This window comes from Lissotriton helveticus, chromosome 7 (assembly GCF_964261635.1).
Source record: "Lissotriton helveticus chromosome 7, aLisHel1.1, whole genome shotgun sequence".
Classification (NCBI taxonomy): Eukaryota; Metazoa; Chordata; class Amphibia; order Caudata; family Salamandridae; genus Lissotriton; species Lissotriton helveticus.
In genome coordinates, this window is record NC_136068.1 from 640,108,375 (window position 1) to 640,127,230 (window position 18,856).

Sequence of the window (18,856 nt, forward strand, 5' to 3'; positions counted from 1 at the left end):
CTTGTGCTTTAAAAGGCTCAGGTAGGTGTTGCATTAGGCTTTCTAGCTGATCATAATGCGCCCTGACTTAACGAGCCAGTAGGGCTTGTGTATTAGCAATCCTCCAAGAGTTGGAGGCTTGTGCTGCTACCCTTTTGCCTGATGCCTCTAGTATTTTTGATTCTTTATCAGGGGGAAGCGCTTCCCCTGTTTGGGAGTTGGCCCTTTTACCTGCATTAGCCACTACCAGTCAGTCTAGTGGTAACTGCCCTCTGATGTAAGTAGTGTCTGTAGGAGCTGCCCTATACTTCTTCTCTATTCTGGGATTGATTACCCGTGCCCTGGCTGTATCTTTGAATAGGTCAGGTGCATGTTTTAGAACTCCCTTAAACATGGGGAGTGTTCTGACTTTTTTCTGAAGTAGGGAAGGTGTCAAATATAAGTCTTCTTCGACAGGGTCACTATGCATGTCTACATTATGGTATTGTGCTGCCCTGTCTAGGAGTTGATTGAAGACTATGGTGTCATCAGTAGGTGACGGCTTAGTCGGAAAGGAGGGCACATCAGGGATGGGATGGGTGTTGTAAGGGTCTGTTGGCTTCTCCCATGGTTCCTCTTGTGGTTGAGGATCTTGTGGGCAGTCATATTGAGGCTGTGGCTCGTCCCCCATGTCACCCTCATTGTCCCCATGGTGAGAAGGAGAGTAAGGAACAAAAGGTGTGGTAGGCATGATAGGCTGAAAAGGGATGAAGGGTCTAGAGGGAGAAGTCCCAATGTCCTTTTTCTTTAATGGAATAGGGGAATGAGAGCCAGTGTTCAGTGGCCTCTTCTTCCTGTGCAGGATGGTAACTTTACCAGTGTCTGGATTTATATACATTTTTGCTTGGTCGTCTGATGGATCTGGGTGGAAGAGTTCTTTCTCTACAGTCCTAGGTTGAGTGTTAAGACTTTTTTGGGTCAGTAACACCTTGTTTGTCGACGACTTTTGGTGTTTTCTTCGGCTCGGGCCCTTTTTTCGGGTCGACGAGGGATTTTGGGTCGACCGGAACTTTCGGATCGACAAGTTTTGTGCTCCGTAGGTTTTTTGGGTTGAGTGTCCTTTTCAGAGTCGATATTCTTTTTCGGATCGACTGGTGTCTTCGAAGCACTTACCTTTGAGTCGGCAGGTTTTTCCGGCCGTGTTAAGGGCTTTGGTACGGCACCCTTTTTGTCGGTGACCTTTGCCGGGTCGACGTTTTTTGGAGCAGTAGGCTTGTTCGGGTCGACGCCCTTCTTTGGTTCGGCGCCCTTTGGCTGCGTGCCCTTGTCGGTTAGACTACCTTCTTTGGGTCGACAGTTTTTGGCTGAGCGGCATTCTTGTGGTCGACAGTCTTCTTTGGCTCTTGGGCTGTACGGCCTTTTTCGGGTCGACGCCCTTCTGGTCGACGACCTGTTTTGGCTCTGGAACCTTCTTTGGGGTGATGGTACTTGGCCCGGGGGTTTCAAAAGTTTTCGGAGCCGAGACGGATGGCGGGGCTAGCGAAACTTTTTTTAGGATCTTGGCTAAGGCCTTTTGGCGATGCCTCGACCGGAGCCTTTGGTAACGGGCTGATTGGTGTCGGGGGCTGTGTACTCACGATTTGCCCCGGCGGGATCTCGTCATTGGAGTCAGAGTAGTCCTCGACGGTGACGATCTCTAGGTCCGAGTCTGGAGCGTCCGGTAGTTCCTGGTCATCATCGAAGATGTTGTCCGGTTCCGGTGCTTGTTGCTGCATTTCTTGCCTAGCGGCCCGTCGGATCCGTATGGTTTTCTTTGATCGGAACTGGGCGCAGGCTGGGCAGGTTTCTTCCCTATGGTCCGGGGAAAGGCACTTGTTGCATACTGAGTGTTTGTCAGTATGTGGGAACTTGGAGTGGCATTGTGGGCACCTTTTTAACGGGCTTCTTTCCATCGACGGTAGGCTCACGTGGCGTCGAAAAGGCACAACTGCCCGCGTCGACGACCGAGTCGAGATGGAAAGCTGGATTGAGTGAAGAGGTACCGAGCGAGAACAATGCCGTTGAAGTCGAAGGCCTTTCGAAAAATTTTGTTTTCGATTCCTACGTTGGAGAATAGGAGTTAGCATCCGAACCCAATGGCGGAAAAAAACAATCTGAGGATGGAGAAGATGCCCATGCGCACTGTAGTCCAAGGGAGGAGTCACCTATCTCGTGATACTTCAAAGACTCTTCCAAGACAACAAAGTGCAATCATCCGGACCCAACACCAGGCGGCGATCTATGCACAGATATGAATTCAGCAGCCCACATGTCTCGAACATTTAAGTTTTTTAGTCCAAAGAGCCAGGTATTTTTTAATTCACTTTCACTTCTGACCCTTCCACTCCCACTACTACACAACACAGTCTTGTTTCTCCCAAAACAGTGCTCCCACAGAGTCGTAGGCCGCAGCACACCTCGTCTCTGGGCGGGAAGATCCCTGTGATGTAACAGGACACCAACTGCCCTTTTGATGTGTGAGGGGTATTTTTAACAAAACTGTTTCCCACTACTGTAGGAAACCTGGCATGATTCATCAGCAGGATGCAGTAGGCCATGAGGCCCAGCAGCCTCAGGGTATTTCTGGCCGATTCCCGGGACAAGGGCTGAAAGATCTGAATCGCAGCCCGAATGTCCCAGACTCGCTGTTCGTGAGGATAGACCCAAAACTGTGCCGTATCCAGAACCACTCCAATGAAGAGGAGCTTCTGGGAGGGAGTCTGGTGCGACTTCGGCACATTGATGGAGAACTCCAGCAAATGCAGGAGGTCGGCCGTAGTCTGGAGGTGGGAGACTACTGCATGGGGCGATCCCGCCTTCAACAACCAGTCATCGACATAGGGGAAGACAGACTCCTGATCTGTGCAGGTAAGCTGCGACCACCACCATCACCTTTGTGAACACCCGACGGGCGCTAGTAAGGTCAAAAGTGAGCACAGTAAACTGGGAAGGCTCGTGGCCTACCGTGAATCGTGATCCCAAAAAAAAGCGTTTTGGATGAGAAAGGCTCAGGCTGAAGCACTTCAGACAAGAGGTTAGTCTTGACCTACACTAAAGGCAGTTCTAGGTCAAGTACCTCTACTGCCCTCTTAACCACCATAGCACTCCTCCATAGCCACAGTATCTGAAGAGAGCATACCAGTATCTGGAACGGTGTTGAGTCCATTGGCTTCTGCAACAGCCTCATGCCAGTCCAATTCTTCACCAGGAGTGTAACTGGTGTTTCATAGAGCCCAATGTATTCTACTTATCTCCCACGCCTGAAACCTCCTCAAATTGTTCAGGCAAAGATCTAGAGCCCCTGGGGTCAGTCTGCGTCATAATCGATGTCAATCTATGCCGTTCTGACTCAGTCATCAGGAATCAGAATGGGGCTGGCACTGAGGAGATTGTTTCTGCAGTTGGCTTTCGCGCCGGGACACTCGAGTATTTGTGCACGATATAAGTGCGTTATAACATAACATGAGTGCTGATGGGGCCAGGAGCATAGACTCCGGAACCTGCCCCGGAGAAAGTCCCTTTGGCACGACCAGCAACAATCCGGATTCATAATCGGATCCATGAGACAGACTGCATCGGAACAGAGGTCAGATCCGTCCGTGCGGAAACGGATAAGCCTCTTCTGACCTCGCAGGGCCCAGAGGCACACTGGTGTGGTCTGCCCGCTCAAATACTCTGAGCACGGCCTCGTAAAAACTCTTATGTGAGCGGGAAGATGACTTGGAAACGGTTCTGCAGAACTGTGCTCAGAACATTGATGTGCCTCACTCTTCTAGTTAATCCTCAACGGACGAGGTTAAGTAAAAGTATGTCTAGACTTAATTTTGTACTTCTTCTCAGTGTGTCCCATGGGGTTGAGTACTACAAAGACAACTTGGGGCTCCTGGAGCGTTCACACGTCCTCCTTTTCCTCGATAGGGAGCAAGACCTCCTAGGAGTCATGCTAAAGGACTGCCAGGCCGCAAGCAACTTTAATGACCACTTTCTCAAAGCCTTCATCGCGATGACCAGGAAAGCAGAGCATGACTTCGAGTCACACTTGGGACACCATGAGCACACAAGGTGCGGGTCGGCAACTGTCACGGCGTGGTAACAGGCGCCACACAGCTTAAACCTGAGCTTCCTAGAGGTCATGTTCAATACACAGTAAAACAAATCTTCAACAAAAAGCCCCCCAAAAAAGTCTCTCAAAATGGGACAGAGCATTAGGTCTTCTCTAGATCAGAGCTAAGTGGCCCAAAAAGAACAGACATCCGCACACCTGGAAACGAATGAAGCCAGCAGATGGCGAACAGTGGAACTACTCAAGCAAAAGTTTTAGGCTCCAGTACGATGCCTGGGAAATTCAAAGATAAGGAACCTGCAGCTAGAAGTTTATCAGAACACACTTTTACATTTCTGTATTTTCAGATCTTTATATTAGCTTTCAGTGACAGCTCCTCAATCCAGCGAGATGTGCTCTGTACAAATAACAATAAAGCAAGATCAGAGCACAAATTGGTTTGTTCCTTAAATTCTGACGAATGGAAAAAGGACAAAAGAAGCTGGCCCTTTATGTGATGTATCAAAAATCTGATATACCGTGTAATGAGTTCAGGGATTCCCTTATGAGTGAGCAGGGGCTTGCTATGGCAATCCGAAGGTGCTCTATTAGGGGATATTGTGGTCGAGCAGCCTTAGGCTTAACACAGAGGAGACCAAGACATTTGCAAACAAACACAATTCTTAATAAAAGAACTCAAGGAGGATATCCACATCAATTTATATATGTTTAAGCCTCAGAGCCAAATCGTTCAGGTAGCTATGTTTCGAAATATAAATTATTTTCAGTTAAAAAAGCGGACAGTGCAATTTTTGAGTAGTGCAATGTTATCCTATGGAAAGAAGAACAATTTCTGTAAACTGGTATAGTACAGCAACTTAAGAGACCAATCTCCATGAGATAAGCTGAGTGATGGGCAAGGTCCAGGGCAACACCAATAGTACACCACCAGCGGCACGAGGGCAGCTGGGTGTAGGGCGCAAAACAGCGTTTGGAGCCCAATTAGGTTTCTATTGAGATCGGTGACTGCAAAAAGAAGCTGCAGGCTCTGGCCAGGAAGCTAGTTGAGCTGAACCAACAGGGGTTTTCAAGTCTTGCGATGCTCAGTGACGTAGGGACACCTGGGGTCTTTCTCCACAGCCCCAGGGGGACTGATGCAGAGGTAGCTTTAGGCATCGTCTTTTCTTACCAGGAGCAGTAGCGGTCGAGGGGGACTACGTGCATAGGCTGCAGGCGATGCTGAGAAGTTCACAAGTGGTGAAAGCACAATGGACTCAAGCTCTGGAGGGCTGGAAGACCTTGTTGACACCATCGGCCCACTTCAACTCTGGCCGGGGGTATTGGGTGCAGTGGTTGCTCCAAATGTCAAATTTTGGCAATTGAGGCCTCAAAGTCTCTTGCTTCCATTTCCTAAAAAGTGCAGGAGAACAGGTTCACCTTTCATGGGAGGTCTTGGGTCTTTATCGAAGGCAGGCATTCCCCTCGGGTTTTTGGAGTCAACAGCTGCAAGATAAGTCAACTTTGGTGTAGTTTTCGACGAGTAATGCAGACAGGCTGGCAGGGTAGAAACCAGGTCAGCTGCTGCTTCTTTCCTCTCTGCTTTTGTGGCTCTTCGGGGTCCTCTCCTTAGGACGTCAGGATCTGCTTCTCTGGTGCCAGGGGCTACCCTACATACTGAAGATAGGGGAGTGTAGGGTTGTAGCCAATGGGCTACTGACCCTTGGGGTCACCACGCCCCATATATGACCACTTCCTGACGAAAGTGGGCAATACCCTGTGCCAGAATTCTTAAGTATACCATCACAAAAATGGCTACATCTGAAATAAAAATGAAAAAAATAATAAAACCGGGTCCACCTCACAATAGCCCACCTTAGGGGTAATACTAGTTTAGAGGGGGCACACCTACCTGACTAGCTAATTTTCCCACTTGTTCAGGTGCCAAGGGGGCAGCTCCCTCTCCGGTGAGGGGAGCCAGGCTCACATTCCAAAGGAGGCAGCTCCTTGAAGCTAGCCGGGCCAGTGAGGCTAATTAGCAGGTCATCCTGTGGGAGGGAGTGTTGCACCCTATTCCCGGACAGGCTTTTGTTCAGGGTCTCTTGAGAGCAAAAGGACCTCACCCTAGGTTGTCACAGTCTTTCGGGTGGCAGGCTGGCAGAAACCAGTCAGCCAGTCCACCAGTGGCTAGTAAGCTTTCAGGGACACCTTTAAGGTGCCCCCTGAAAACATGTATTAGTAAATCCAACACTGGCATCAGTGAGAGTTTATCAATACAAGTTATTGGATACCAAACATCTATTTTCAGTGAGGCCATCAGGTAGCGGGGAACTCGTTTTCACCAGTATCCATAACTTTTAAAAATGGCTTTCCTAGTCACGTGTACTGGCAGCAAATGGACTGACAAGCACAGGGGCATATCTGCTTATGCAGGTATGCTCTCATGTGATATTCAGCACCCTGCTTTAGGACGGTTAGGCCTGCTGTACGTGTGACTTACAAATATTATATGCAGCAGTAAGGGACATGGCATGTGACACATGTCTTGTTTTCACTTTTGTCTGCACCAAAACACGCAGCCTCCAATGGCATTCTTGCATGTACTTGGTGAAGGGTCTCTTAGGTTGGCACAGTTCATGCTGCAGCCCTTAGAGACCCTCTTTAGTACCTCATGCCCTGAGTATCAGGGTACCACTTACTAGGGACTTATAGAGGGTGCTAAAGGGTTTTGGAAATTGGGGGAACAATTGTACACATTTGGGAAGGTGCTCCGTCGCTGGGGCCCTGGTTAGCAGGGACCCAGTGCACATTTAATTGTATTCACATCACTTACCAGGCAAAAAGTGGGAGTGACCATGACAAAAAGAGGCAATTTTCTACAGTCAGTGAAAGGAATATTTAATGCAGACGTGGGATGCTATCTGAAGAGACATTTACTGATGTAATGTATGGCTTAACATCAGATGCAGCATTTTAAATAAAGTTTAACAATTTTAGGAAAATATGATTGCGGCATTCGAGTCATATCTTACTTGGTCTTTGCCTTTTCTTCCTCTTTTCCTAAAGCTAGGTCTTTCTCCAACAGCATCTGTCTGAACGTGGCGACCTTCTCCTGGATCTCTGGTCCTGCATACCTGTGTTACACAAGAAAGCATGAGAGGAGGTCAAGATATAGGATTTAACAATGAAGCATAAAAAATGGTATTGGCAAAGCTTACCATCAGTATAGTATCCCTAAACATCACTAACAGTGCCCACTATGGCAAAGGACCTGAATACCTGCAGCTCAAACTCTAACAAGCATTGGCATTGCCAATAGGTCTCGCTTGTGGGACCTTATAAGTATTTAGTTTTGCAGCACAATATCCTTGGTGCAACAAGGATATTGTGCTGCAAAACTAAATACTTATAAGGTCCCACAAGCGAGACCTATTGGCAATGCCAATGCTTGTTCCTCCTGTTTTGCACCGTTTGCTCCTCTTGTATTTTGTTTGCTCACAATTGTCACTTTTGATTCATGTGACTTAACGTTTGCTTTTGTAATTTGTTCACTTGTAATTTTCTCATGTATCATTACTGTTCCTATTGTGAAGCGCTCTGAAGCCTTCGGGTAAAGTCCGCGCTATAAAAAAACGCATAAATACATAAAATAAACAGTGCACAGAATGTATCCCGCAGGCAGCAGCAGAGTATAGTGTGTGCACGGCGCTAGAGCGGACTAGAGTGTGCTCTGAGGCAGGACAGACTGTACCTCGCAGGCAGCAGCTGAGTACAGGGTGTGCACGGCGTTAGCGCGGACTCGAGTGTGCTCTGAGGCAGGACAGACAGACTGTACCTCGCAGGCAGCAGCAGAGTACAGCGTGTGCACGGCGCTAGCGCGGACGGGAAATCTCCAGTGCTGGAAGGATCAGATGTAATCCCTATGAAGAGGGGGGGGGGGGCTACTGGGTACGGTAATAATGGGGCAGTGGGGGAAGCGTTTATACAGAAGGCACATGACAAAGGGGTTTGGGCGCAGACAAAGAAAAGTTAGAGAGAAAGGAAAATTATGAACGAACACGACAATACAGAGTGAAAGGGAAAGAGAACAAATGGAAGCAAATGGTGGGGGCCTGGAGGGGGTGCGAGGGATGAGGGAACACGGCCTGGGGGAAGCTGGCTGGGGAGGGGGAGGAGAAATGCAAGGAAGGCTGTGTGCCGGCCGGCCGGCCATCCAAGAATAATTAGGGGAGGAGAAGCCGAGAAGCCGCAGAGCGCACGCTGGGCGAAGCCCTTTGATGTGCTGTGCGGCAAATGCAATTACGAGGGAGGGAGGCTGATGCGCGTTCGTTTTTGATCACGTGGTTCACGTGAACTTCATGAAAACGCCAGCAGAAAGCTGGTGGTTTCATGAGGATTTTGGCTACTTGAATTCTCGCTCCGCTCGATGCGCGCATCGATAGGTCGCGAGACCTAATAAAAACAGTGAAAAGGAAAGGTGGGCTTTTTTTTCTGTCCTCATTGCTGACTTACGGAACACTCCCTGTACTATTCCACTCTTGCCCAAATCACATGACCGACACAAAATAAGTCAATCGATCACTGCACCCTCTACTAGATCTCATCTATCCCCCTTTCTCAGTTTTCTTTCCCCCACTAACCAACTAAACTTAGAGTCCAAGCAACTCCAGGGCAACACGCAGCCGCATATAAGCATGCACAACCTAAATCTCACATGTATATTCCATTGCCATCCCATAAACTCAAAACATTACATTTGTTACCCACAGTTAGGCATATATTTCATCAATGTATTTGACCCTCCTGCTTTGTATGGTCTTCCTGATACTCCCTCACCACATGTCACTTCATTCTTCATGGGTCCAGTTCTCCCCTTTTCTATCTCTAAACTTTCATTCTCAATAATAGAAATGTGACATACTTTTAGCTACTGTAACATAACCTCCTATCCCCTTTCCTGAACCAACTTGCTAACACCTTCCCAGCCTCACCATCTAGCTACTTACTCACTTCAGCCTCATCACCAGACCATTATACGCAAGATAACAATACAATCCCCCAACATGCAAACCCAAATGCTGCATACCTCACACACCGACACCACACATCTCCAGAACTTGCCTAAATATCCATATCAGGCCTCGAAAAATCTACTCTCAATTGCGAGTAACATTTTATCAGATCGAGCTGTTTTCAGCACCTACTAGACCCAATCTGGCAAGTAAACTTCTGCTGGAAAGGAATAGTTCTGTTAATTCAGAAAGAGAATGAGAAATAAAGATGCCATTAAATCTTGTTTGAGCTTGTCACATTTGCTCCCTGTTAAAGGAAAGAGGTCAAATGTCAAGTTCGTCTTAACTAATTGCTGCTTGGAAAATGAGGTTGATTTTTCTCTCATACTAGAGTTAGAAAAAAATAACTGGCATCTTTAGACAGCTCACTTAACAAAAAAGTAACATTTAAATAAATAGCCTGTTTGTTAATACTACAAATATTTCAAAATATGTCAGGAATTACAAAAGCAATTTTTTTGTAATTAAGAATTGTGACGTAAACAGAGTTAAAGAAGAGCAAAACAAACCATAACACTTCCCTTGGTGATGTGCAAGTGACATTTTCAGAAACTATTTCAAAACATTCTTTGTGCAACGTATAGGTTCATCAATAATGCTGCATGTCAGTGGGAAAGTGTGTGGCCATTTCAAAGTAAAATCTGCTGATTACAAATGGCAGCGTGCTGCTACTTGATGCTTTAGTTATGTTTTTATTAAAAGTCACCGTTTTTAAACATGATTTAAATAACGTCCCGGCCCTGATGAAAATGCAGTTAATGAACTAAGAGGCAATTCAGGGTTCATGTGTATCCTATATGTGGCTAGATTTTTATTATATAGGAAAGAATGTTTAGTCAATTCAATTCAAAGGAGTCTTTATTTCGATATACATATCATACAAGACTATACATATTAAAAAACATAAGCATTCCAATCTCGTATAAATAACAGTACAACACTACAAAAGAGGTTAGGTCGTCAAGTTAATCCATCCAATGCACAATAATTTATATAAAAAAAACAGAGCAAGACAAAAAAACTTACTCAGACGTGAGTCCCTTGTTCACTTGGCCACTGGATTCAAGATAGTCTGGCTGATGAGGATTATGAATCCGAAACCGGTCCCAGGATGCTTGTTTCCGGTCCAAGGAAGACATGGCTTGGCAGTTCAGGCTGGACTGTTCCCATAAGGCACAGGGTCAGACTGATTTGCATATAGCCATGTCTGAACTGGGGTGGCTGAGTGAACTAAAGAATGGTGATGGATTAAACCCAGATCAGTTGACTGGGGGTGAGTGTTTGATTTGTTCAAACGCTCCGTCCATCATCCCCTTTTGTATCGCTATGTTTATGCGGTTGTCAGAAACTAATCCCTTCTTGTCTATTCAGTAAAGTAAACATCTTCTTGTTTACTCGTGAAAGTTTCTAGTGACCTCTGAGCTAGCTGGCATTCATAATTAAGTCTAACCTCAGTCCTACGTCTAAACTATCGTTTGTTATTCCAATGCGCAGAGCCTATTGGGAATATAGGAACTACACTACAGCGCCACGTCTGAGTTCAGACGCCATTCGTGATCAATCATGCACCGACGGCTGAGTTTGTCCGCCCTGGCGTTCAGGGAACCTGCCAGGTGTTGAACCACCAGGGTCATGCCCTGATGTTCCAGCCACTGCCAGAGGCGCAGAGCCTCCTGGCAATAGGGTCCATGACCCCACCCCGCCCTGTTTGTTGTATTACCACATGGCAGTGGTGTTGTCCGTGAACACCTGCACTACACTCCCCGGACAGAGGGGAGGAATGCCTTCAGTGCAAGCCGGATCGTCCGCAGCTCCAGAAGGTTAATGTGGAGCTGGGACTCCGCCCGAGACCAGAGGCCTCTGATCTCCACCTCTCCCATGTGGCCCCTCCCAGCCCTGGAGGGACACGTCCGTCACAACTACGTGCTCCGGTTGGGGAAGGGAGAGGGATCTGCCGCTGACCCAATCGCTGTCCGGGAGCCACCACTGGAACTGTCTTGCAGTGCCCTCCGAGATCAAGAAATGGTCGGACAAGTTTCCCCGATGCTGGGCCCACTAAAACTTCAGGTCCCACTGCAGAGCCCGCATCTGCCACTGGGCGTGATGCACAAAAAGGATGCAGGAGGCCATCAACTGCAGAAGCCGCAGCGTCACCTGACCGAGACTCGGGATAAAGGCTGAAAGATCGGAATCAGAGCCTGAATATCCCGAACCCGCTGTTTGGGAGGATAAACCCGAAACTGCGCCGAGTCTAGAACCGCTCCAATGAAGAGGAGCTTCTGAGAGGGACACAGGTGTGACTTCGGCACATTGATGGAGAACCCCAGCAGGTGCCGGAGGTCAGCTGTAGTCTGGAGGTGGCTGACTACTGTCTGAGGCGAGCCCGCCTTCAACAACCAGTCGTCGAGGTAGGGGAAGACAAACCCCTAACCTGCGCAGATGAGCTGCGACCACCGCCATCACTTTCCTGAACACCCGTGGGGTGCTGGTAAGGCCGAAGGGGAGCACGGTAAACTGAAAATGTTCGTGGCCTACCGTGAACCGCAAGTAACGCCGGTGGGCCGGCAGGATGGGGATGTGAAAATAAGCGTCCTGCAAGTCCAACGCTACCATCTGGTCTCCAGGGTCTAGGGCAGCTAAGACCTGAGCCAATGTCAGCATCAAGAACTTCTCCTTCCGGAGGAAGCCGTTGAAGTTTCGTAGGTCCAAGATAGGGGTAGGCCCCCTTTGCCCCACTTGGGAAGCAGAAAGTAGTGGGAGTAACAACCACACCCTACTTCTGGCCCAGGAACGCGCTCGATGGCCCCCTTGGCCAGGAGGGCCGTAACTTCCTCTTGCAGAAGTTTCAAGTGATCCCCCGACACGCGGTGGTACTACGGTGGCATGGCTGGAGGGAACACCTCGAAGGGGAGGGAGTAGCCCCTTCGGACGATTTGCAGCACCCACCTGTCTGATGTGACAGTGCACCATGGGCCTGAAAGCACTGACTAGGAGGGTTTTGAGGCAGATGCTGCAGGGGTAGGTGTGGACTGGCCTCGCCGTTGTCCCAGACTGCCGCCACGCGGTTTCCACTTCTGCCACCGCGCTGGATGGTAGTCTGCGGCCCGTGGCTGGCAGGAAGTGTGGGGGCGCCCCTTCCTTGGCCACGAAAAGGGGAGAAAGGCAGCCGTTTGCAGGCGCGGGGCAGAGAGGCCCAAGGACTTGGCCGTAGCCCTGGAGTTCTTAAAGCGCTCAAGCACATGGTCTGCCTTGTCACCAAAGAGGCGATGGCCATCAAACGGCATGTCCATAAGGGTGTTTTGGACATTAGCTGAAAAGTTGGCGGACCTCAACCAGGCGACCGTCGTTGCCATCGCTCTGCCCAGTGAGTCTATGGTATCCAGCCCACACCGGATGGAATACTGTGCCGCATCTCAACACTCTGCAAGGGCTTGGGCGAGTTTAGTGCGGACCTCCTCCGGACATTGTTGCAGCACGTCCGCGACCGTGACCCACAGAGAGCGGTGTTGACTGACCGCAATCCCAAACTCAGGGAGGAGAATATCTTCTTCCCGTATTGCTCATACCTCTTGGATTCCCGATCGGGGGGAGCCGACAGGAATGCGGTCTGGGAGTTAGAGGCCTGGATAACCAGGCTCTCGGGAGTGGGTTGGGTGGACAGGAAGCAAGGTCTTCCGGAGCCGGGCGGTGGCGCCTGGCCACGTTCATATCTACAGGCTGACCTGTAGCGGGCTTGGACCAAGTGCCCAGAAGAACGTCTGACAAGGCCTCATTAAAAGGCAGCAGAGGCTCGGCCGAGCTTGTCTGCAGTTTAAGGACCTCTGTGAGGAGGTTAGTCCTCACGGCCGCAACAGGGAGCTCAAGGCCCAAGGCAGCCCGCGTCAGCACCACACTATAGGCAGCCCCCTCCTCCGTAGCCACGGTAGGAGGGAAGACAAAATCAGTGTCGGGCGAAGTGTCCAGACCACTGGCCTCCCCAAGCTCACCTGTCCAGTCCTGAAAAGACAGACACTCACGTGTCAGAGGGTCCTCAGACCCCTACCAATCCCCCTCGTCACCCATCGCCTCATACTCCGGCTCAAAGGACAGGGCCGGGTCGTAGAAGTAAAATTCTCCCATCGGCGTCAAGAGCGGCGCCGAGCGGTGCCACTCCGGCGCCGGACCCGAATTGAGGGTAGGACGGCGTCGTCCTGGGACAGCGTCGGGGGCGGCACCCTGGGGGCCGGCGAGGTCGTGAGGTCGACCGGCAGCGACCCGGATCCGACAGGGCCCTGCGGCGTCGGGACCGAAGCACACGACGGCACAGGGGCCAAAGCACCCGGCCCGCTGGGGGACCCAGTCGGGACCGCTTGGCCCGAAGGCGCCGCGGAACCAGACGGAGGAGTGAGCGACCTAGTGGCCGAGAGGAAGGCCTCGATCTCCTACGGCGTCGCGTGCTGCCCAGGGACCGGCGGGTATGGAGCAGGCCGTGACGCATGCGGTACCGGCAGAGACACGAGCGGTGTCGCCCGAACCCCTGACCGCGTCGCGCGAGCGTCGGGGGGGGGGGGGGGTAGGGGTCAGAAGAGCGATGTCGTCTTTTCGACTTCTTGTGCCTCTTACCGGAGGACTTCGAGCCCGAAGACGACTCCCGGAACTGTGGTGACTCTGGTCCCTCGACCTCCTTCCGGACCGGGACCTCGAGCGGCGCGGGGCTGACTGCCGGCCCTCGAGTCGCTTGCGGTACCGCTCCCGTCTAGCTTTAGACGTCAGGGCCCGGCAGTCGGAGCAGGACTTGTCGTCGTGGTCAGGGCCTAGACAGTGAAGACACCGGCGATGGGGGCCGGTAACCGACAGTCTGTTGCAGTCGACGCAGGGTTTGAACCTGGGCATCCCTACCGGCACCGGAGTCGAGAGATTCGAAAGATGATCAAAAAGGATCGAAAAAGTTAGTCACAAATTGACTAGGGTACAACTTTTTCCAGATCGGCGCTTGCTGGCGCGGCAAAAAGAAGAACTGACTAAAGCGCGCGACGGCGGCGTCTAAGTACTCCGGCGACGTCATCCCGGCGCTGGCGACGTCATCCCGGCGCCGACGACGGACGCGGAGCCGCAGACGACGCCTACCGACGCGTAAGGGGACTGCTACGCAAACATTTCCAGATCCAGTCTGACGCCTGGGGATATTCTAAGGTAAGGAATCTAATACTAACCTGTTTCTTTCAGATATGTGCTATACTTTCCGGCTGAGATGGACAAAATGGACAACTTATATTGGTTTTAGCATGCCATTTGCTGGTGAAAGACTTGATGGGAAGCGTTCCCACCCTAAATTGGTGGTACCGCTTCCTATCTCCGGGAAGTGTGATAAAATCCCAGTACCCTTCATGCGTAGTTACATGTTTTAGCTCGTAAAAATCTCTTGTGAGAGATGGACTAGTACAAGTCCTGACGCTTCTCATTGAGACCATCGTCCAGTATAGCTCCCTAAAAGCCATTCTGGTCGGAAAAGGATTAGCAGTAGGATTCTCCCACAATGAACTCAAGCCCATGGCAGTATAGACTGCCCTGCCTCTCTCATCCAGGAAATTCTGCTGGCGCGATCAGCATCCCTAACTTCGAGGAAAGCCCAGGTGTACTGGGAGAGCTCTGGGGTGACCCAGTCTCCTCCAGTAAGCCACGGGTCTAAACTGTGCTACGTCCTCTAATCGCTGGCATCCCAGATAATAGAGGAGGAGCAGTAATGGCGTAGAAGGTGAAAGGCCAGTTATTCCCCTCACAAACGTATTTTGGGAGCTCGTTATTGATGCTAAATTACTGAACCCCCATAGTTCTGCCCCATAAAGGACTGACATGCTTATTTTGGTACTGTACATTTTGAGCGCTGGGGCAATCTGTTTTGTAGCTGAGAGGCGGAGTTCCTTTATTAGGGCACCAGCTAGTTGTGCGTGTTTTGTAGCCAGTTTATTAATGAGGTCTCCAGTCTAGTTTGGAACCCAAAGTTATACCAAGGTAGGAAAAGACTTGGGTCTGTTCTTGCATAACACCATTCATAGCCACCCTCCCTCTTACGAGCTTGTGCAGCACCATAAACGTTGTCTTGCTCACCTTAATGGTAAGACCAGAGTCCTTGCACAACACCTTGAAACGCGCTATAGCCTTCTGATAGCCTTGCTGCGTTTTAGAAATTAACAGGGTGTCGTCTGCAAACATGAGCAGAGGGATCACCTTGCCGTCCAATTTAGGGGCATCAGTAGGGTGATTCTTAAAATACTGGATCACCCTGTTAAAATACAGCAAGAAGAGTGCTGGTGCTAGGCATTATGTTTAGTCTATTAAATCAAACAAACGTTTTCGTACAGCAGACATGCTAAACTCGCACATTTGAAGGTGCTCGCATGTGTGATAATTAAGAGGAGGACAGATCAATGAATTAAATTATTTGCCCCCTATCACATCATTTGAAACCAGTTTATGGGTCAAGAGCATTACAAATAGGTCGAGTAGATTATTTAAGTCACTAGACCAGCAGGTCTAGTAACATTTTTGTGATTTTTCTAGGCCCGACTTATCAGTAAAGCCTAAAATTCAATTATACACATACTAGTTACCAATCCTCTCCACCTCAAACAAATCAATGGCACTATCGCACCATCTCTTACCAATGGGGAATCATTTACATAGGTTTGACTGAAAGGAATTTGGAAAGAAGCTAGAATCCTTTAACACCACACCCTGTCAAATGAGACTGTTCACCTTATGAATGGTCTTGAAGTTTTACAACTCCTGATGGCGAAAATATGTAGGTCCCAAATACCAAACCTTTTCAATCTGAATTTAGTGGTCCCTAAGGGTGAAGTCAGCACGTTGAAACGATAAATAGGGAAACTCAGGAAACAGGGGCAAGTGATAGGATCCAACCACACGAGAACAGAACACCACCAGACAGTCAGGATATCACTAGGCAGCCTGTTTCAAACTAGATGCTAATCAATCACCAAGATACTTTCTTCCAAAATCAGATTGTTAGTTTGGCCATTAGAAGTAAAACAGCCCAGCTACTAACTTTAGCAAAACATGGCTATTAGAAGAATACAATACACCAGAAGAGGTCCATTTGCCCCAAACGTGTGACAAACTACCATAATAAGACACAACTCGGGAGGAAAGGCCCAAAACACAACTGCAAACCAACACACAGTAGTAAGGTTAGGTCATGAGCACTCAGCTACTTGACTTATGGAATACTGCTAGTAAGACAACACCCACACTCGAAACCACACACCCCAACGCTATCCAGTGAATGACCTTACACAATAAGAAATCACTTCTATATCAATCACAATGAACAATCTAGTATGAACAAGCACCAAGAAGCCAAGTAAGTAACAAGAACTTCACTATATAAATAACCGGTAACATTTACAATGAGGTTGTAGTTACAGTGTAGTCCATAGTTGGAATAATAAACTGTTTATTCAAAGTATTTTACAGTTACAAGCATGCATTAAATAACTAATCATCATTAAAAACCAACAATGCACCAAGATAAATTTTAAACATTTGCAGTCTGTTAGAATTGGGGGTCTCTGGTTGGCACAGGTATGCACTTGTGTCAAACAGGGACCCTCTCCTCTAGTCAGGGCAAAGGACTACTCCTAGAAATAACCCCTGCTCACCCTCTCAAGCAGGCTTTGGATTACAGGCTTAGTACTTTAAAATGGTTCCACTAACTCTTAAAAATGGTGCCACAGTTCTTAAATGCAATGTTTAGTTATTTCGTTGTCTTTTAAAAACAGGTTGTGCGCTTCGTGGGACTCCTGTGCGCTTATTTCGGTGCGAACCTCGGGACCGTGCCGAACCTCACGCGCCTTGCGGTACGCAAGGTACGGTGCGGGCAATGGACACAAGGAAGGTACGCGGGGTAGCACTCCTGTGCAACGCGTACCGGGCTACAATAAACAAAGGCTTTTCTACGGGATGCGCGCCTCACGGACTCTTCAGCCCGGGGCGCTGCGTACAGCCACACACGTACCAGGGTGCAATGACTTTCACCGGAGGTGCGAGCCGTACTCTACAGCGTGACTCGGCAGCATACAGTTCCCAGCGCACGGTAACCGTTTATCTTTAGGGTTCTAGGCGGATTAGGAGGAGGCCGGTCAGACGTCCCATGTCGCGGTCCTTGTGTTGCGACTACGGCTCGGGGCCTCAGAATTCGCGGTACATCGGACAGCGGTGCGTTGTGGGCCGAAGGCTCTCCTGGATTACAGAGTCCGCTCCGATCTTGAAGGGGGGGGGAGCGGCGGACGGTGAGGCTAGGTGCGGGCCGTACCCAAGGTACCGGACGTACGCCCACCGCACTTAGCGCCCCAGCTGATCATGTCACAGCGGTGGGGCGCTTCTAACAGGACACCTCACGGGCAAAGAGAACACCCTAGCAGAGGCGAGCTGAAATGGTTAGGCAAGCAAATACTAACTTTCTAAAAGTAGTATTTGCAAACACAGGATATTAAAATAAACTTTACTAAAATAAGTATTTTATTATTCTGAGTTCAGGCATACTAAACTTTACTTTCTACCCTGTTCTGAGCCTGCTAGGATTATAGTGTAATAATTCCAGCAGCCCATTCTGGCTTATGAGAACGGTAGCCTTACAATAGTGAAAAACGAAAAATGGCTGTAATTCACTATTAGGACATGCCACACACATCAGGGCTTGTTCTACCTTATGCTTACAATGCACCCTGCCCATGGGCCTACCTTAGGGGTGACTCACATGAAGTAAAGGAAGGTTTAGGGGCTGGCAAGTGGGTGCACTTCCCCAGCCAGCATGACAGTACCAGACTGCACGCAAGTTCTGCAATGGCAGACCTTAGACACATTTAACTAGGCCGCTTCTGTGGGTGGCACAACCAGTGCTGCAGGCCCACCAGCAGCATTTATATTTACAAGCCCTGGCAATCCAGGTGCACTTTACTGGGGTCTGACAGTAAACCAAATAAGCCAATCATGGAAACCAATCACATATAGTAATTTACAGTAGGGAGAGCATATGCACTATAGCACTGGTCAGCAGTGGTAAAGTGCCCAGAGATATTAAACCAACAAAAACGGGTCAGAGAGAATATTGGAGGAAGGCAAAATGTTCAGGGATGACCCTGCAGAAATGGCCAAGTCCAACACCGTCAGAATAATAGTATCACTGAGCTAATACCTTTATGGTCAACTTGCCATCCTCGCAAGACTATGTCAACACATTAGTCATTTCTGAATAGGAGAACGGTTATCCACTCTGTAGTGGTCAGCGAATGGAAACTCAAAATCCCACTGAGCCTTCTGCCCAGAGACCATTTCAGATGTGAGGTCAGACCCCATGTTTTCAACAAATTGTTAATAGAAAAAAAATCAGAGGGTTTAGGTCAGACTCTTCATCCATTGGTCTATTCAACTGCTATTAACATCTCCCCAACCTCAGCAGATGGCATGGGGCAGTGGGTCAGGCAGCTGGTTGTATTGCACTTAAGTGACTGCATGTTTTCAGATTACTGGTTTCTGTCCCTGCCCTGCCGCATAGCCTCTTCACCCTCTTTCTTGCTGGCTGGCTGACTTGCTTATATCCATCCATTGCTCACATTTAGGAAAGTTTTTTTATCATGTAATGAGAATTGGCTGTACAGACTTCCTAGCCCACCCTAAAGGTGTGGCTAGCATTTTGGAGTACGTCTCCTGAATAACTAATTTTCTCACCTGTCGGGATGGACAGGGCAGT

The 18,856-nt window shown here is 49.1% G+C and overlaps 1 protein-coding gene across 3 annotated transcripts in view; it reads right to left on the reverse strand.

The window, feature by feature from the left end:
• Positions 1-18,856, reverse strand: part of LOC144768881 (uncharacterized) — a 993,034-nt gene that overhangs the window by 769,684 nt on the left and 204,494 nt on the right. For all 3 annotated transcript variants that reach the window (XM_078652892.1, XM_078652890.1, XM_078652891.1), the window contains exon 3: positions 7,069-7,170. In XM_078652892.1, coding sequence (XP_078509018.1) covers positions 7,069-7,170 — 102 coding nt within the window. The remainder of the gene's footprint in view (positions 1-7,068; positions 7,171-18,856) is intronic.